Source organism: Schistocerca piceifrons, chromosome 2, assembly GCF_021461385.2.
Source record: "Schistocerca piceifrons isolate TAMUIC-IGC-003096 chromosome 2, iqSchPice1.1, whole genome shotgun sequence".
Classification (NCBI taxonomy): domain Eukaryota; kingdom Metazoa; phylum Arthropoda; class Insecta; order Orthoptera; family Acrididae; genus Schistocerca; species Schistocerca piceifrons.
In genome coordinates, this window is record NC_060139.1 from 795614224 (window position 1) to 795629423 (window position 15200).

The 15200-nt window shown below is 37.1% G+C and overlaps 1 protein-coding gene across 1 annotated transcript in view; it reads left to right on the forward strand.

Annotated features, from left to right (window-relative positions):
- Nucleotides 1-15200, forward strand: part of LOC124777437 (transmembrane protein KIAA1109 homolog) — a 527366-nt gene that overhangs the window by 76998 nt on the left and 435168 nt on the right. Inside the window, exons 9-15 of the mRNA XM_047252842.1 lie at nucleotides 732-820; nucleotides 4627-4725; nucleotides 8307-8414; nucleotides 8700-8837; nucleotides 9697-9847; nucleotides 9939-10094; nucleotides 10177-10274. Of these exons, the coding sequence (XP_047108798.1) occupies nucleotides 732-820; nucleotides 4627-4725; nucleotides 8307-8414; nucleotides 8700-8837; nucleotides 9697-9847; nucleotides 9939-10094; nucleotides 10177-10274 (839 nt within the window). The remainder of the gene's footprint in view (nucleotides 1-731; nucleotides 821-4626; nucleotides 4726-8306; nucleotides 8415-8699; nucleotides 8838-9696; nucleotides 9848-9938; nucleotides 10095-10176; nucleotides 10275-15200) is intronic.

Genomic DNA, 15200 nt, shown 5'->3' on the forward strand with positions numbered 1-15200 from the left:
TCACATGTCAGTTCTAGTATAATATATTTGTCCAATGAATACCCGTTTATCATCTGCATTTCTTCTTAATGTAGCAATTTTAATGGCCAGTAGTGTAATTACATTAGTTATTATGTAGCTATCCACAATGTTGTCACTTGTTCTGTTTCCATCAGCTCAGGGCTAAAGTACTTTGTTTTATGGATTTTTATGTCCTTAAGCAATTGACTTTGCTTAACACATATTATACAAAAAGAGATAAGAGGCATACACAAATTGCACCCCATCAATAAAAGTGACACAAGTCGAAAAATGGCATCTTAAGTTTGTCAGCAGTAGGTACTGGGAGATGAAGAAGCTTGCACAGGATAGAGTAGCATGGAGAGCTGCATCAAACCAGTCTCAGGACTGAAGACCACAACAACAACAACAACAACAACAACAAGTTTGTCACTGAAAAATACATGTGAAGTGTCCCAACATGCACAGAAAATATAATGGAATTTACTGCCAACAATTCTTACTTTAAATTTAAAGAAGCTTATACTACATCGGTAGAAGTTTTATATTATTAATTCTTTAAGTCGAGTTTTTGTAAGTATTGCATTTGTGAGTTGTGTCACTCTTCTTTCCAGGGTGTGGAATGATCAGAAGTAATTGTATTTTAGTTAGCTTCTCTCACTTCACAGCCATTTGAAATGCTTATGATGTTCATACATAACACTATAAGAACATTCTCTACCATCCTGCAGGTTTAGTTCCAGAAGAACCAGAAATGCTTCAATTGGCCAATGGGGATATTGTTGAATCAGCACCACCAATTTGGGGGATGGACATAAAGGTTGGCATTTATTTTGGTAACAGCCACTCAGAAAAAAGAGTAATACTATATATTCACTTCATTTTCTCATAGGAATTATAACTTTTTACTAACTAGGAGTATTAAAAGTTTTATATTTGATGTGTGTAACAATTATAGTAGTAAAGGTTGAGAAAGTAAATTGGATAACAAGAAGGGTAATTAATATTGTCCCAGAAGGTCTGTGGCTCATTTACATACCACAGATTATCATTTGTACTAGATTCATATTGTATTTAAATTTTGATGGTAGTCCACTGCCATTTTCTTTATTTTTGAACAAATGCCAACAGTCAGAAATTACCCTTATTGAACGTTACAAGTGTCTTTGATTATTTTCTCAATCTGTGTGTCTGATCAATGCCACAGGCATGGGCGACCTTCGTGTGTTAACTGCCATTGGATATTGCTATAATGTGATCATGAATTCTAAAAAAAAAAGTCTTACTTATGCTTACCAGTTGAATCCTGTTGGGGGGAAAATTCTGAATATGAGTCATACTGTTGGCAAGCAACTAATATTGTTATGACATCAGAGAGATTCCAGGTCACTTTCATTAATGCCTGGACTTAATGTACATATCTGAAATGACAATTATTTTTGTAGCATTTCTGTTTGTCTTGTAAATATTACCGTATGAACAATGCTGGACAATTCTGGACAAGCAATGTGATGAGGAAAGTGTGGAAGAACTGAGGTATTGAATGGGGATATCAGTGAGAAGTGCATCTTGTAACTCAGAGCATACAGTAAAACCCCATTTTAATGAATCTCTGTGACCTGAATGCACCCCCCGCCCTCCCACTTTCCCCCTTAAAAGGAGGTTTTGCTGAATGCGGGTTTTGTTAAGAGTGCATGGAAGGAGTGACCAACGTTTACATGGTATAAGTACTACTAAATTACAAAATTACCAACCTCCTGTTCTACAAATTTAAATGCATTAAATATTTGATTATTACACATTTCACAGAACACTTCTTTTATTAAAAAAAAAAAACAATAAAGAAGACTTGTTTGTTTTCCCCTTTCAGTGTATTGTGAAAGAAATCACTCCAGTAATAACTGATTAAAAGAAGAAAAGAAATGCCTAAGATAGCAGAAGTGAAACTTGGTGCAGTGGTCTCCTTTTCTTCTTCTTCATTGTCATCACCAGCTCTTATCTCACAGTTCTTTCGCACATTTCACTTGCACCAGTCTTGGGTGGGAAGTCAGGACACTGTCCTCACAACAAAGTCCCAGAATGTTACATCTTCAGATGTATCAGTGATCCTACCCCATTCTTCGTCTAGAACAAAGTTGTCTTCAACAGCAAATGATGTACTTGAGCCCGCCTTTGTGAATTGAATTTTATTTTATTTGATCCTGTAAGACTACATTGTGTACAGTAAATGTACATGTAATATAGGACATGTCAAAGTATTAGCATTCATTATCACTCAGAAAACAGTTTAACATAGTCTGTTGTGTTACAGAATTCCAGGCAGCAACAAATATATGCGTAGCCTGTAGAAGGCTAGTCCCACTACTTCCTTCCTCAAAAACTGAAGTTGATTGCGCAGTTGCTATTCCATGTTTGGCTTTAACAGTGTACCATGACCGGGTCCATAGGCTGCAGATGGCTTGTGCTGTTTGGTGGAAGGAACACAACATGTACATTCCTCAGAAATTATGTTTCCTTGGGATTTACTGGACATAGGCCAATAATAATTACAATTTTATGCATCCATTTTGACATCTAAACATCTGAAAAACCTTGTAAATATCTCTGACATCACAGGCAACACTGTTGTTTTTATGGTTTTCAAACACCTGGGAATTTTAAATTTTCATGTTATTATTGGTGACAACTTTTTGTGTCCAACACTATTTACACACTGTCGCATCATCATATATTATTTACCTTTTTTAACCTCAATGGCATTTTTCTCCATTTTTGCAGGAAGTAAATCATAAAAGACACCAGTTTAGACAGCATTGAAAATGTTTCTGGTCTCATAACCCTGTATCAGTTGTGACAGTGTAATGTTTTTCCAGTACTTTACATTTTCTGTGATCACAGCCTCACTTTCTCCACTTACACTACAGATTATGATGTTTTTGAAAATGTTCCAACCATCCCTTTGATGCACTAAAATTTTTAACACTGATCTTCTGGAAATTACACGAGCCTTCTTTTGCAGCATTTCCTACTTTTCCTTGAAACCACTTTAATGTGTGTGTGTGTGAGGGGGGGGGGGGGGGGCTGAAGGAGAACGCCAGTTCATAAGGTGAGCTACTGTATTCACGGGAAACATTATCTTTGGCATTTAAGAACACTTCCTTATTTTTGATTATGCCGTACATGTAGACGGTGCTAAGTTGCATTTCATTGCCATGTGAGCTGTTGTTGATCTGTAAGCTTTCTTTGTATGCAAGCCATAACTCCACAAAAGTAGAGTTGGTAACTTCAACACCTCAGTTAACAAACAATTACACTTTTTGTGTTTGAAGACTCAAAGACTGTGACACCTGATCATGTGACATTCTTATTAGGCAGGGTGGAAATTGATTTTCAATTCTTACAACACATCTACCAGTACCACTATGAAGGAGACTCTGAGTTACTGGCTATTATCTATATATGTGTCAACCGACTGAATCAATTACTGCACCACACAACACAAAGTATGCCTGTAGGAAACTGAAAGAAATTTGAAACTAATTGAACATGTTAGGAATTACATAAAAACTAGATTTTAATTTGCAAAAGGCTTCATGTTTATTGCTTAAAAGACAGCTTTTCCTCTTAAAGTGGGATTTGTTAAAAGTGGGATTTGTTAAAAGTTGGAAGGAATAACATTGTTCTTATAGGAGTTTTGCTTGGATCAGTGGTAGCATTTCTTAAAAATGGGATTTCTTAGAAGTGGGATTTTACAGTGGTTGGTAAGAAACCCAGGACAATGTAGCCTCTGTGTGTGTGTGTGTGTGTGTGTGTGTGTGTGTGTGTGTGTGTGTGCGTGTGCGTGCATGCGTGCGTGCGTGCGTGCGTGCGTGGGTGTGTGTTTGAGAGAGAGAGAGAGAGAGAGAGAGAGAGAGAGAGAGCTGATGAACGATGCTAGTTAATAAGCTGAGCTACTGTATTCCAGCTCTTGTTCATGTTCTCATCTGCTGCTCTGTATTTTCACCACATGATGATTGGTTATTGTTACCCATACAGTTTTTATACCCTTTTTGATATGAACTCCTAAATGGCTTACATTTTATTTTTTCCCACACATTTCTGCTCCATTTTCACTTTCTCCACTTCTGCTCCGAAAAGAGCAATACTTTTTGATGAAAGTTTGAGATTTTAAATTATATTTATGATTCTGTTCTATAACTGCCATTTGATATTTCAGAGAGTGGGACTGCCAGTTTTAACATTGGTTATTGGTAACAAGTTTATTTTTAGAAGAAATCATAACAGTTAATTTACTATGTCCTGATCACGAAAGATGTATATGTGTTAGGTTCCTTTTATTGATCTGTGTGAAACAAAAGTTCTTAGCTGTATTTTCCCCAGTCTGTGTATTTGTCTGTATCTTTTATCCATCCATGTTCCATGTAGCTGTCCCAAATCTGATATTAAAATTTGTATTATACCTGTCAAACTTAAATGTAGTAGTAACTTACAAAAACTTATTTGCTGCTTACCCAGATTCACCTTCTGGTAATTTTTTTGTTGTCAGCAAGTTACAGCATTTAAATTTTGTAATTTATTGATAGCTGTTTGGGATAACACTCTCATTATATTTTATCTTTATTCTAGTGTGGCAAGGGAACAGATTTCAGTTATGGTCCATGGGCTGATCGCCAGAGAGAGCATCTATTTAAATTCTTTTTCCCTGCTGACTACCAGCCTTTGCAGGTTAGTTTTACATTACTAAATATTTCTCCTCAACACACACACACACACACACACACACACACACACACACACACACACACACTCTTTCTCAGTAGATTTAAACTGTAACATAGTTTCTAACAATGAATATCTCTGGGAATGAGGTGGGTACATATTAATAGCTTACTTTAAGCTTTGGAATGCCTCTTTGACTGACCTGTGATATATTTGACTAGAGGAATGGTGACTGTGCACAAAACTGTGATCACCAAAATTTTTACACTGAAATCATGAGTTTAATTTACAAGGAATAGGCTATGCCAACAGTGACTTTTGCCTTCTAGCTTCTCTCATCTTTGATAACACAAATATGAGTCTGCATTATACACACGATTATCACAGGCATCCACATTAGATAATAACTTTTAACAAACCTGAGACACAATCCTTCACTGTGTGCAGTTAGATGAGTTTTAGGCCAGGATGTGACTCACATGAGTAAATAAAAACTACTTGGCTTTAATTTGTAAATGTAACAGAAAGCCTGTCTGTCTAAACTTTCGAGGCATGGTTGGGAACCTCTGAATAGGTGAAAATTGGAAAATCTAGATCTACATAGTGTTAGTTGCACATCATAAAATGATAATTTTGTGAGGAACATGTTACATCTCATCATATTGGCACTAGAGATCAGTTGTTTTCATATTTTTGGTCTCTGTATGCTTGGAGACATGGCTTAACTACCCATTTAACTGGAAACTCATCGCTTGAGTCTGTTGTCATGTAGAAGTGGACTATGCAGGCATAGAAGGAGAGCGAATACACAAGTTTGCAAGTATAATCAAGGATTCACAGCATTGCTGCTACATATGCATATATCTATTCAGAGACATCTGACAGTTACATTGACATTTGCACACTTTCAGTGTGTTAGGGAGTCTGTGATGACAGGACACGAGGATGATCAAATGGTGATTATTTATTGAAATAAATTGACAGTAGTTTTTGAAGAAGTTACAGAAAATAGTCAGTACAGAAATGAATGATAAGCTAGACAACTGGCTTTTAGCCCATAAACATAAGTTGAGCTGACCAAAAGAAAACACAAACAGTGCAGTTTTTGGTTGCAGGGACATTACAGTGATGTTGTGCTGTATCCTACTTTCATTTGACAAAACATAATTGTTTTTTGTGCTGTATGTGGAATAAATAAGAATTCAGCCATTTTGTTGGAATTGTATAAATTTTGTTTAGCTCTTTCTCTGAAGCATGGCTGTAGCCTCAAACTTTCATCAGACATAATTTTTCCTCCACACTGCATCACTTAATTTTCACATAACACACTCTACAATATCACGAAAAATGGCTTTGTTAGAGGCCATCTGATGCCGATAGTTGGTCATTTTTGCCCTGTCATTGTTGTCTTGCAACAGTAATATTGTGCACTTGACGTCTGTAGTAAGTCATGATTAATCTTACTCTCACATAAGCTTCAGTAAGAGAGAATGAGCTGATGAGTAGCATGAAGAAAGGAGTCCAGTATAGTACTGATGTAAACGTGACACCCTGGTTTCTAGTAAACGTGACACCCTGGTTTCTAATGTATTCAGCCCTCAACGCTCACATTTGCTCTGTTTCTGTTCTATAGTGGGCACTGATAATTCCGTGATAAGGGTTGGGTAGTCCACTTTAAGCTCAGCATTCAAATTCAAACCAAAGTGCTACTGTAACTACTTGCTCAGTATTTGCTTTATGTTCAGAGTAAATGCGGCAAGAATGAGGTGGCACATAGGCCACGAAATGCCATTGCTGCTCACTATGCTACCAAGAATTTCAACGATACTAACGTATCCTAATCCTGTGATCACAAATGATTTTCATTGAATTTCGTATGGAATGTTGTAAAGCAGACAATGAAATTTGAAATTTCATGATCCTTGCGGTCTCCTTGTCTCACTGTCAAAATTTGTTGACAGGTTACCAGCTAATTATTAATTTTATGTTAGTTAAAGTTGATTTAATTATTTCTGTTGTTTTTTTACTTAACCCAAACTCTTTTAAAATGTTGAGCAATTCATTGTTAATATTCTACAAATAAGTGCCAAAAATGCAATTATGTAAATGAAGCCAATGTTTCTTTGTATCCTTGAAGGAATTTTGTGTTACCAGTCATGTTAAGCTGCTGGAATAGTTAGTACAAACATCTACAGCCATTTATCTCAGCATTTTCCCCCAATGAACATGTTTTATACATGTAAAATGTATATTTTATTGCTGCTGATATTTTATCATAAAAATTTTATTATGTTAATGTTGGCATTGTTGTAGAAAGCAATCTGATTGAACTTAATATATCATATGAATAATATTTTTCTGCAGCCAAGTATATATTCACCTTAAAATTTGTTATAATCTTAAACTAGCAAAATAGGACATGCATAGTTAGGCGCAATAATATAACCCACAATTTCATTTGTGCCACAATTGTTGATGACATACTGAAGAAAATTTGTGTAAAGAATGAGATGAAAGCCAAATTCAAGTTTGTTGCAAATGTATTTGGTTATTTCATGCAGAACTAAGAAAGAGTTAGCAAAATTTGCGGAAGTTAACATATAATTTAATGCTTCATTGGTAACTCAATCAAATTTGTCAGAGATGTTAGGTGCATTCGAAAAGCAAGGATCATTTGTTTACATTCAAATGTTGGTAACTTGGAAAAAAGTTGCATAGATGCAGTACCATCTATTGATAATTTACCAAACCAGAGATTTTAGTCACTTGACTGTGGCTGGACTTTGAAAATCATTGATGCTGCCAGTTACAAAGTGTGTGCTGTAATTCAGCTGCTCAGACTCATCAATAGTTTTACATAGTGTATGAGATTGCAGTGATGAGTGAAGGAAAGGATTGATAGTGCTACTGAAACTTTAAAAGTGGCCATACAAGTGTGCATGATGAAGAGTGGAGTGACAGGACCAGGCATAGAGGAGATGTTGAGTTGCAGATAGATACAATGAAAAAAATGCTAGAAATATTTCAACTTCGGGCAAAGTCCTTCAGAAGTAATAAATCCACACATGTTCACAAAAGCATAACTTACACGGCCATTGTCCCTGGGCACTAAGGCCTTAGAAGCCGAAGACAGTGTCCGTGTGTGTAAGTTGCGCTTTTGTGTGCATGCGTGCCTCTGTGTGTGTGTGTGTGTGTGTGTGTGTGTGTGTGTGTGTGCGCGCGCACGCATATACATATACGTATATACATGTGTGTACGCATGGTAATATATAATCCTTTCCCTGTTGTAATCCCGTAACAGTATAGACACTCCTGTTTCTTTTGTACTGAAATAATATTACTACTGCCATATTGCCAAAAGCGGTCCAGAATATTTGGATTTTGCTATGTATTTTTGATAGTTCATCTTAGGGAGCAATCTTATTTTAGTTACAGTACATATCTAATGGTGTCTAGACTATTTATAGTTTTTAGTCAATTCCAGAAAAATAATTTAGCTTTGTGAATACAAGAATATTTTCTTTTTTAAGATTATTAGTCATGATTTACTAAACATTTAGTTGCAAAACTTTGATATTTATGTCTAGGTAACAAAGCCGCCACAACCAGGTGAGAAGAGAAGGGCTCAGTCATTTGACATAAGGCTCAGCACACTTAATGAAGCAACTGTCGATATTCTATTTTCAAAGAACAAGGTACGGAATGTGCATCTTTGTGACACATGTTTATTTTTAAGTATGTTAATTTGCAAACTTCTTTAATTGTGTGCGATACTGGTATCATTTTTTAAGGGACTTGTTCGGTATCTGTATAATGAAAATCTGCCATTTTATTTTTACAGAGTCTCTCAGTTTTCTTATATATCTATTAGTTGCTAGTAATAATGACACATTTACACAGCATCACAAAGGGAATATCCTGAAATATTTGTACGTTTAGGCACCAGATCTTTGTTATTGTTTTATTAAATTTCACTTCAGGAGACCAATGCTGTCCATATCAATGTTGGAGCCGGTTCATATCTTGAGGTGACAATGCCATGGGTTATTCAACCAGATGGCTACACTACAAAAATAATTGGTCAGTTGTTGCACTTAGAAGCTACCACAAGCTTACAGGTAAAGTTGCTGAACAAATTACTAATTAGAGTTACCTTGTCCAAGTGAAATGCAGAACTTGCGAGAAGACAGTAATTTATATGCCTCCAAAATTTTTCGTATATATTTATTCTCTTTTAGTTCATGATTGAGATTATTATGTACTACTTAATCATTTGTAAATAATCAGTGCATTTGTGTAGCAGGCTAGCAGCAATAATGTTCATTGTTATCTTCTGCATGCATGGATAGAATAAGAAAATATCTGTCAATTTGTACACTTAGCATACTACAATAAAAAAGTGTTGTTTTTGTGACATTAAGTTTTTTCTTCACCTGTACCCTATTTTAGTACAGTAACTTGTTTCTAAGTGTCTTTGCAATTAATAACTTAATTAAAACAGTATGTATATGTGGAGAGATTACTGCTTACCAAATACAGAAGGTGCTTAGCAAAAGTGGATAATCACATAGCTTTTCTAGCTGCCCACCAATCGACCCCACCACACACACACACACACACACACACACACACACACACACACACACTTGCATTTGTGTGCACAAGTGCACTGTTGACCCGACGCTTTCTGCTTAATACAGTCAGGTTTAGCTGTCAAACAAAGTAGTCCTGTGGCAAGCCTGTCGGGTGATGAAAGTGGCTCCATGTTTTTATTTTTTAGGTCTAATAAAGGATATTGTCCTCAGTTTGGTGAGCAGTGATTTATCCTCTTATACAAATGATATTCTATCCTGCATTTTTCATTATTGACTACTTAAGAATAAATCAACAATCATTGCCTATTATGAAATTTCCTGATCATATGGTAGAAGTTTTTTGAAGATATCTTGGCTATCCCTTCTTCTCCTTCTGTTTTAGTATCGTAGTCTTGTCTTAAGCGAAACATTGGAATTCACTGTGAAGTGCCATTATCCTATCAAGTGGAATGATCATCAAGAATGGATACTGAATTTGACAGGTTGTAAAGCATCAGTGAACCTTATCTATGCACATAAGTGGTTCTTTCAAGGTAGGTGTGCAGTCAGAAAACCTTTGTCTGCTCTGTTAATGATTATATTGAGGGAATTTTAACTGATGTATGCCCTGTATTTTATATGCAGACCTTATAAATGACTGGGCGAGCAAGGCAAGGCCTGATCTCTTACATTTTGTGCCATATACGTGGAAGATCTCTGTGATGTTGAAAGAGTTTGAGCTTATAACCATAAGTAATGAATACAATTGGATTGATTGTTCTTCTCAAAATCAGGAAAATGGTAACTCACTTTCTGATATTTTTACGTTTTTTCTTATGTGTAATTCTGAATTACATCTTTAACTGAGGTTTGGTTGTTTCAGCACACATTGCTTTCTGTGGCGAGTTATTTGACATGTCCTTTGATTTACCATTCAAGGATTTTCTTCCAGCAACAATACCACTCAAGTTCTGGATACAGGTAATTTTTAACAATTTCACTTCCATCGGGTATTTATTACAAATGTCAGAAAGTTTATCTAGTGTTTACTTTAGTTCTACTGTAGAACATCAATTATCCAAAGTAGTTAGGGAACATGGGTGTTCGCAAAACTGGTTTATTTGGATAATCAAACTATATACTTTTCCTTGCCAATAAAAACAACATAAATTTGTAATAACATGATCTCTTTTATTACTACGAAAGCAAATACCGTACAGATGTATGTAGTATAGCCTAGTAAACAAAAAATATGTAATATGGATGCATTTTACATGTACAGTACATATGTATAAAATTAATGTCTAAAAATATCCATGATTTTTGTCTGTCTTAGCAAGCGTACCCATTTACGAGCAGCTAAGTCGTGCACTTTTTTCAGGCCAGATACCTGATGCTGGTTGCTTTCACCTTGAGTGTCAAACCATTGCAAGGCAGTATATAAACACATAAATGCTTCAAAAGCAGCTGGTGTATTTTCATCCTCATTCTGTGGACATCCATTGTCGAAGACTTCTTCATCATGTTCATGGCAACTGAGATCTTTTAGCGCATTTAGCATTTCAGACACATCATCCTGATAATAATTTTCAGTATTATGAAAAGGATAAATTACTACTCACCATATAGCGGAGATGCTGAATTGTAGATAGGCACAACAAAAATACTGTCAGATAAGTAACCTTTCGGACAAAAAACACACAAAGACGACCACAGTCCCTGGCTGCCAGTGCCTATCTGCGACTCAGCACCTCCACTGTATGGTGTGTAGTAATCTATCCTTTCCATAATATTGTCATTATTCCATCCTGGATTTTCCATTGTTCATCATTTTCAGTTAGGCTTGGAGAACTTTCCACCATACTCAAAATTTTATTGCAAACTTTTTCAGATTCTGTTTCCTTACACTATCTCAGGCTGCTCCAATCATGTAGAACACATTTTTCAAATCTGTATTTTTGTGATTTCTTAACAGACTTTCTTTGGCTCCTCTCCTCTTTCTAACAATAACTTACAAAAATATATGTAATTGGATAGATAAAAAACCTACTCATCAAGCTGTGGCAGGGGGACATACACATGAAAGGTATTATGGTTGCAAGCTTTTGGAGTCAGTGGCTCCTCCTCCTGGCAAGAGGGTTGAAGGAGAAGGAAGAGGGGTGCAGTAAAAGGACAATCCCAGGTCAGGGGAGGCTTACTGGATGGGATGAGAAGGAAGGACTGATTGTTGATGACTGCACTGGGCGAGGTTTGAAAAGCTGGGGGCTTGAAGGTGGAAGATAGGGTAATATGCAAGACAGAGATTTCTGCTAAAACGTCATGCATGAGTTAATAAGAGTGAAAAGCTAAGTGCATTGTGTGTGATAAAGGCAGGGGGGGGGGGGGGGGGGGTGAATGGCGAAAAATAGATAGGTCAGAAAATGAAATGTGTAGAAAACCCCTAAAACGGAGTGAAGAAAGGAATCGTTACTGTGAAGAAATGCTGAGACTGAAGAAATTAATGTAAATTAAGGCCAGGTGTGTGGCAAGAACCAAGGACACATTGCAGCACCAGTCCCCACCTGCGGAGTTCTGTAAAACTGGTGTCCAGGGGAAGAATCCAGATGATGCATATGGTGAAAGAGGCACTGAAGTCAGGACTGTCGTGTTGTAGTGCATGCATTACAACAGGATATTTTGTGGTGCCGGTACACACCCTAGTTAGGATGCATGGGCATAGGCCGAGGGTTTATTTTGCCAACACACAATATCCTGTTGCAGACCAGGCCATCTGGATTCTTCCCCCAGACACTAGATTCTCAGAACTCCTCAGGTGGGAACTGGCTCTACAACATGTCCTTGTTTCTCACCACCAACCTGGCCTTAATTTATGTTAATTTCTTCAGTCTCAGCATTTCTTCACAGTAATAGTCCTTTCTTCATTCTGTTTTAGTTTTGTATGTCTTTCATTTAATGATGTATCTATTCTTTGCTGTCCTCCTCCCATCTCTATCACATACAATGTGCTCTTATTAACCTGTGCATGATATTTTAGCAGTAATCTCTGTCTTGCATATTACCGTATCTTCCACCTTAAGCTCTCAGGTTTTCAATTCTCATCCGATGCAGCCCCCAACAAAGTCTTTCCATCTCATCCCATCCGTTAAGTTTCCCCTGACCTGGGGTTCTGGGCGACTTTTCTAAACTCTAATCCTTTACCTAAACCTTGCCAGTCTTCTTACGAAGGTTATTCGGAAACTAAGGTTACGAGGCATCGAGCTTCAGCAGGGAATGTTCATTGGGGAAGTTGACACCACTGCCGTGTAGCGTGAAGCCAGCGGAAGGAATGAGCATTTCTAACAATCAGTAGCTCGTCGATTGGTGTTGTGGTGGGCTGTTAGAAATGAGTGTTCTCATTCTGGCTTGTGCCAAGGGCGAAGTATGTGCTGTTATTCACTACCTAATTGCTAAAGGCATGAACACTGCTGCAATTCATTGCAAAATTGTTTAGTTTACGGAGAGTGCGCTATGTCAAGGCAGCAAGTGATGAAATGGATATGAAATTTTAATTTTGGAAGGACAGAAATTCACAATGAAGACAGAAGTGGAAGGCTGTCTGATGTGACTGATGATATGGTGCAGTAATTTGAAGAACATATCTCTGATTGCCATTTGACAATTGAAGACCTGCATGCAATTTGTCCAAAAATGAACTATTGTTCATGAATCGTAACTGACAGACTAAATTATCACAAATTGTGTACGCGGTGGGTGCCCAAGATCCTTACTGAAGGACTCAAAATGAAAATAGTCAGTGCCGTTCATGAATTTCTTGACCATTTTGAGACTGAAGACAAGGCTTTTCTCAACTATGTAGTGACAGGTGATGAAACTTGAGCTTATCACTGTGCTCCAGAGAGCAAGCAACAATCAACAATAAGTGCAGTGGTGTCATATTCATTCTCCTTCAGCCAGAAAATTCAAAACTCAGCAAACAGTGAAGAAAATCATGGTGTCATTGTTTTGGGACAGAAAAGGGGCTCTGCTTGTTGATTTTTTGGAAAGAGGTTAAACAATAAATGCTGCAAGATATTGAGAGACCATGAAGAAACTTCGCAGAGGCATACAAAACAAATGTTCCGGGCTGCTGACAATGGGAGTCTGTCTCCTTCATGATAACACCTGTCCGCACACCACTCATACAACACACGAGTTGTTGACTTCATTTGGTTCGGATGCTTTAAGCTACCCCTTTCACGGCTCCGGTGTCGCACCTAATTACTATTATCTGTTTACAAAACTGAAGGAACACTGTCATGGAAAACACTTTTCCAATGACAACGAGAAGCGAAGAACTGGCTGAAAAAGGCAGTGGGAGACATCTATGACAAAGGAATCAAAAAACTCACCCCACAGGTGACACAATGTATTGAGGTGAATGCTGATTATGTGGAAAAATAATGCAAGACCTATAATACAATGCATGTAAATTTTATTGAAATAAATTCATTTTTTGTACTTCGAAAAATTCTTGCTACTTTACTTTCCAGATTAGCCTCGGACTTCACCTCTCTTCTTTCCCTGTCAACCCTTCTGCCAGAATAAAGAGCCACTGGATCTGAAAACTTGTATATGAAAGGTCTTTTATATGTGTGTTCTCCTGCCGCTGCTTGGTGAATAGATTTTTTACCTATCCAATTGCATTATATTTTCAAAACTTCATCATTTTTCGTTGATATGATGATAACTTACACAACATTCCTTTTCTGTAATACTGTTTGAAAGTCTCTACAACGCTTTGATCCGTACGCTGCAATGAGGAAGCTATGTTCCATGGAAGGAACACTACTTTTGTCAACGTATCTGTTTTGTTTGAGATATCACTTGATGAATCAGTTGGTGTGTTGTTAAGGACCAGTAATGCTTTCTCCCTTTTGCTTTTCTTTAACTGATGAGCTTTACAGAGGACACAAAAATTTCCAAAATCATTCCATGAAAATCGTACTACCCTTTCAGGCATTCTTGTGTGAGGTGTAACAATAGGTGTCACAATCATATTAATGCATTTGAAACAATGTGGTTTCTTCCTTTTACCAATGATGAGCATCAGCAGTTGGAGGCTACTAATAGTGTTACCACGTGCTAAAGAAGTAATATGATCCTTTATGGGATAATTGCTACTCACCTTATAGTGGAGATGCTGAGTCACAGATAGACAGCAAAAAGCCTGTCAGAAAGTGAGCTTTTGGCCAACAGTGCCATAATCGAAAATAGGCGAAAGACACGCACGCGCGCGCGCACACACACACACACACACACACACACACACACACACACACACACACAAATGTAGCTTCAGCTCTCAGAGGCTGTGGTCATGTGTGTGAGTTTTGTTTGTGTGATTATGGGTGTGTATGTTGTCTATTTTTGATGAAGGCCCTGTTGGCAGAAAGCTCCTTTTCTGACAGCCTTTTTGTTGTGCCTATCTGTGACTCAGTATCTCCACTGTATGGTGAGTAGCAACTATTCTTTTCATAATATTGTAACATGATCCTTGCTTATTTTAGGACTAGGTGCTGCTAAATCACGACGCGAAGGAAGAGTTTTTCTTGGTTAAGCTTTCGGTTGAGCCCAGTTTCATCATCATCATCATCATCATTGTTAACATTTTCAAGTGAATAGTATTCTTTGTTTAGTATGTCCCTTAGCTTGATTTTGCAAGTATCAGCAGACCTTTTTACTCCTTCTATTTGAAACTCACAAATGCAACATCTTGATTTCAAGCATTTAAACCAGCCCATGCTTACTTTAAAATTCGTGGTCATACCATTCTTATACTCTTATGATAATTTCGTTGTGGATTCACCTTCCTCTAACCTTCCGTTAATATCATATTTATCTCTCATAAAAAGAAAAGGACAGCATGTT